At 38.7% G+C, this 5,655-nt stretch overlaps 1 protein-coding gene across 1 annotated transcript; it reads left to right on the forward strand.

The window, feature by feature from the left end:
* The first annotated feature begins 1,364 nt into the window (after positions 1-1,364).
* CER1 (cerberus 1, DAN family BMP antagonist) lies at positions 1,365-4,527 on the forward strand. The gene is made up of 2 exons (XM_042454613.1): positions 1,365-2,010; positions 4,027-4,527. The coding sequence occupies exons 1-2, from the start codon at positions 1,525-1,527 to the stop codon at positions 4,318-4,320; spliced, it is 780 nt and encodes a 259-aa protein (XP_042310547.1). The 5' UTR covers positions 1,365-1,524; the 3' UTR covers positions 4,321-4,527.
* The last annotated feature ends 1,128 nt before the right edge of the window (positions 4,528-5,655 follow it).

A 5,655-nucleotide genomic window follows, 5' to 3' on the forward strand; every position in this document is an offset into this window, starting at 1 on the left:
TTCCAGTGTGTTGTTGGAGATTTTACATTTTAACTTTGTATCCTAAGCACATTTTTAGCTCTGCAGAATTCTTTCCTCTTTCATTAAATTAAAGAAAATGAAAAAGAAAATGGTGCTCTCTATTTTATGTTTTCTCCCAAATACTATCTAAAATAACATCCACTCACCCATCCCAAGATTGTATCAATGAGGAATTTTATATGAAGTGATTGGAAGGGTTATTTAATTTTGTGTGAAAATAAAATGGCAATGTTTTATCATAGCTGAATCTCTGTCTAATGTGTCCTTCACTCATACTTGCTTTTGGTAGTACCCTGATGAATAAGAATTGGTTTTGGTTAAGGAGTTTGAAGCTGTTCTATATATGCAGGAGCAAGCCTTTCTATGGCAAGATTAATAGAAGCATGTGCTATGTATAATGTTCATCTACCTCTGCTTATCACACTCCCCAGTGGTTAATTCTGAACATTAAATTGTTGCTGAATCTAATTTTTGGGTTGGGGGAGTGAGGTATGGTTACTCAGAGGTTTTATCTGTAAATGTCTTGGTGCATATTCCTTTATTAGAGTTTATATGTGCTATATCTTCTCCCCATGTCGAAAACAGTACATTGAACCCAACGTTGGTCACCATGTCTCATGCTAAATCTCATGCTTACACCCTCTGGTGCTCTTAAATTATGTTCAGTTTGAGGAGGGTATTAAGTGGGATGGCGGACTTTATATGTACTACTTTATAAAAACAGGGCATGGGCTGGGATGGAGAAATTGGTCACATTTGTTTTTCATGTCAACAGTAGTAATCTGATATACGTATAATGTTAACACTAGTGATCCGATTGGATATATATGTTCCTATGAAGTTATTAACTATTTTTAATGCAAAATCACAAACTCTGTATTCTGTATTCTCTGTAAAGCTACATTTGTTTAGAAGTTATCTCAGTGTTACTTGAAGCCAAACTGTCTAATGAACACTTATAATCTCCCTGAGGTTTCACATCTTGCTGAGAAATGGAATTCAACCTTCCCAACTGTACCATGCTTACAGGCGTTCTCTTTTTTGTCTTGTTGAACTACTGAATTCCTCTGAAATGCTTTCTTGGGAGACAAAGTGTGACGAGAGTGTTTTAGGCAAGCGAATACACATGTAGAACTTCCCACAAAGCCTAGACAACAGCACAACAATTTAGCCAAATATTTAAAGTCTCCCTTTTCCTGAGGAAAAGAGCTTTTCTGATGGATACAAATGCTGAATACACATCCAAGAGTGAAAACAGGGAGCAGATAATGTTATCATAATTAGAGTCTACAGTTAATGGGTGTTAATGGCATCGCTTATTGGCCCTCCTCTTTGTATCTCGATTTCTTTCTCTCCCCGTGTTCAGCAGCTGGAATCTAAAACCCTTGGCCTTGTTTATAAATGTAGCAGCCTTTTACCTTTTTTGAAAAAACGAGGGGAAGAGGAACAAGTGTTCTGCAGAACCTTAAGGAATAAGCCATTGCAGACAAGAATTGCTGCACCATGTATGTGTTGCTGCTTCAGACACTACTGATTTCCTGGCTTGGAACCACAGAACAAACTGGCGGACTGCAAAAGAAAAGGAGGAAAAGAACTCCACCTTTCTTGTCTCCAGATATACTAACAAAATATCTTTTGGACTATGAAGGAACTCTGGAAGAGCCCAGTTTGTTTGGGACACACCGCTTGAAAGAAATGGAGAACAAGAAGCAAGACGGACATCAAACCTCTAAATCTATTTTACCTTATATAGGTACACATGCAACTCCGGATTTGGGAAGCTGGGTTCTGCCAAGTCCATTCCCTCACCCTCATAATCCTCTTTCCCACCCTAAGAGGAGGAAATCAGAATCTTTCTTCCGGAAAGATGCAAAGAAGTTTTGGGATATTTTTATGTTGAAAAACAAGTCAAGGTCTGAAGAGGTTGTCCTTCCCATCAAGACCAGCGAAATGTACCAGGACATCTGCAGTGCTCTCCCTTTTTCTCAGGTAATGTTAAATCTCAGACTCAGTCAGTATTTCATGGAGGGACATTTCGTACTCAGGAATGCAAGGAACCTTGTAGCACCTTTGAGACTAACTGAAGGAAAAAAGTTGGTAGCATGAGCTTTCGTAGACTTGATGCATGCAGAATCCGAGTGATATGGGCCTTATGTCATATTGTTTTTCACACACACACACACACACACACACACACACTATTTCACTTGGTTTTAGTACGAGGAAAAATGTATTAAAATATATGTATAATGAAATATGAATTGGAGAGTCAGTATATTGTAGAGGTTTGAGTATTATACTAGGGCTCTGGGAGACAAGGTTCAAATCCCTGCTTAGCCATGGAAACCCAATTGGTGACCATCCTCTCAGACAAATCTTACCAAGAAAGCCCCATGATCGGTTCATGTTAGAATGGCCATAAATCAGAAATTAACTGAAAGGTTACAGCAAAAGAATTACAGAGGGCCCCATACAGACAGGCCAAAATAAAGCGGCTTTGGGTCACTTCAGAGGTATGCTGTTTATATGTTGCATGCATCCTAAGATTCCGGAAGCTGCACCAAAGCCACACTCCAGTCCTGGGATACATGCATCATGTAAACAGCATACCTCCAAAGTGACCCAAAGCAGCTTTACTTTGGCCTGTCTGTATGGGGCCAGAGGATAGTCTTAATGGTGTCAAAATTTGCAGAAGTGAGAAAGAGTAAATGACTTGATTTCAAACCAACTTTTATGTGTAATGGATAAAGAAATTATTCAGAGTGCTGTTATTTTTTTTCTTTGATGACTGTCTTCATATTGACATGAATGTTAACCAGTGGTTATCAACACCTTTAATCTATACACTCTTCTGTAAATCCACTTCAGAAATAAAGCCAAATCCACACCAGTCTGAACAAAGGGTAGCTTTGACTTCCATTAAGCTGTTAATACTAAGTATTGCAAACCTCAGCCAGTTGCAAAACTAAAGTTTATAAACCCACAGCCAGCAACAATTATTCCAACATTCATTTGTGAATGAATGCACACAAATAGTTTACAAATGACAGAGAATATTACAAAGAAATACAAGGCCAGTGTGGTATAGCAGTTAGAGAATTGGACTACAATCCTGGAGACCAGGTTCAAATCCTCATTCAGCCACGGAAACACATTGGATGACCTTGGGCAAATCATACTCTCTCAGCCTCAAAGGAAGGCAGGACAATTCCCCTCTGAATTAATCTTGACAAGAAACTCTGTGATAGGTTGATAATTGAACATCAAAGGTCATATAAGCCTACAAAATTTGGCACCATGCAAATCAAAACTGTAAAAGTTACTTTTTCAACTATTTTCCCCAGATCCTACTGGTCATGCTCTTGAGCCGATCCTTGGGAGTTTTAGTCCCCGCAGAGTGACTTTTCCAGTTTCTAACACTTCAAGTGCATGATTCCCATTTTACATTGATGAAGGTGTGACAGACTTAAGGCTTTAGAAGCTTAAGCAGAGAAATAGTTGTGCACTGAACTGAGAAGAATGGTTGACCCTAGAGGTTGACCTTAAGAATTCTTAAGGCTCACTTCATCTTTGGGGAAGTAATTATGTACTGTATATTTTATCTGAAATCTAGTATAATAATTAATAAATTTTGTATTTTCTATTTTGTAAAGGGAATAATATTTTATATGGAGTTACTGTAGTAAAGTAATTAAGCACATAAGATATGAGCTCCAAATTCCTGATTCAAACCTCTGCTTGGCTATGAATTAAAGGACAGCCAGAGTAAACCACTGTTTTTCATCACCCTATTTTCAATATTCAAATAACTCTCATCACCTGCAGGAAGGTTCTGAGGATTACTAAGATTTGTTTAAAGTATTCAGCATTTTTTAAAAAGTCATTTATACAGATAATGAAGAGTAGTTCAATGTGATGGATTACATTACCACATAATAAAAGTAATTATAGTTTTCTGATTAAGCACCATAGCAAATACTTTAATATCAGTGTGTTTTCTTTTAGAGCATTACGCATACCAACTGTGAGAATCTGGTGATACAAAACAAGCTGTGCTTTGGGAAATGCAGTTCTTTCCATGTTCCGGGTCTGGAAGATCGCCTTTATACCTTCTGTTCTCACTGCTTGCCTACCAAGTTCTCCATGAAACGTCTGGAGATGAACTGCACAAGGGCGGCACCCATCATCAAGGTGGTTATGATTGTAGAAGAATGCAGATGTGAAGTTCAGAGAACAAATACTCCTGAAATAGGTTTTCTACATTCCGATTTGTATGAAAACGTCTATGAACACAACTGAGGCTTTCAAAAGTACATGAACACTTAGCAAAAGTCAAATTTCACTTAAATGCCATCACAACATTTCAATTCTCTATTTATTAAACTTGTGAAGCAGTGCATTTGTATATACCCTCCTCCTCCAACTATTATTACAGAACTGGGTTAATATTTCTTGTAGCCTGTGCTGTTTTAAGGGACCTTTACACTATACATATTTCTTTTTGGTACAAACGTCAATTTTGTGTGTTAGGATTGGCTGCAGCTCCCTACTGTATGTACACATAATGGCAGATTAAAGTATTGTTGTTTTTTAAACAAACAAAACAAAGCAAAGCTTTTTTATGGGTCCTAAAACATCATGGCATCAAATGTATGAACTGTACAATGAAGAAATGACCACAGAGAGTAGTGATTTCCTATGTAGTTCCTATGTACAAATCACATACAGATTCACCACCAAGACCCTTCTTTCTTTGTTTCTTGGGCTTAATTTTATATTACTGTGGCTCTCTTGTCATCAATATGTCTCCAAATTGCTTTTGTTTGCCTCTCTGAATGATGGTATCATAAATGGTTCTTCATGAAACATTGAAGAGTCTAGTCAGTGGCACCAGAAGTATCTCCAACTGCTGACTTTGTAACTCCAACCCCAGCAAGCTGAACTGATCAGTCATTTCACAGCATTGTTGTACTTGAATTTTGTCTCTTAGATCCAAACTATGTGTGACATTAAGCAAGAGTTTTTTTGGACTACAGCTCCCAGAATGCCCCAGCCAGCTTGACCATTCTGGGAGCTGTATTCTAAATAAGTAATTTTACTGCTGCAATGACCACATGATTTAACATATTGTTTGCACTTTACCTGCAAATTGCAGTTAGAGAGAACCCCAGTCAGAAGGTGGCAGGGTGTGTTGGAGGAGATTGCCCTTTCTTTCTGTACGACAGTTCTGATTACTCCCCTGCTCTCACCAAAACACATAGGTGATACCATAGGAAGGAATTCTGCCTTCCATGTGATATACAGTCAGCCCTCCATTTTCACAGGGATCCGTTCCAGACTCCCCCTCCCGACAATGGAGACTTGCTGATATTCAAACCCCATAGGCTTGAATGGTGAATGTGCCCGCGAACGTGTGCGGAGCACATGCCACAGCTGCATGTTCCATTGAAAATAATGGATGTTGCCCCTCCGCGAATATTCAAGACAACGGACCTCAAGTCTGAGAGTAAGGAGGGGCGACTGTAGTTGCTTGGGGGATGTTTTGTGGATTCCATCGCTTAGCACACTATAATACCTGTCCTCATGAGGTCCTGGTGCCAGAGCTAGGAAAGCTACATCTAGAAAGTAATTAAT

The sequence above is a fragment of the Sceloporus undulatus genome, chromosome 2, assembly GCF_019175285.1.
Source record: "Sceloporus undulatus isolate JIND9_A2432 ecotype Alabama chromosome 2, SceUnd_v1.1, whole genome shotgun sequence".
NCBI classification, from domain to species: Eukaryota; Metazoa; Chordata; class Lepidosauria; order Squamata; family Phrynosomatidae; genus Sceloporus; species Sceloporus undulatus.

Coding starts and splice junctions, on each gene's coding strand:
- CER1 (XM_042454613.1), top strand. CDS start 1,525: ATGTATGTGTTGCTGCTTCAGACACTACTGATTTCCTGGCTTGGAACC. Junction 2,011..4,026: donor GTGCTCTCCCTTTTTCTCAG/GTAATGTTAAAT, acceptor GTTTTCTTTTAG/AGCATTACGCATACCAACTG.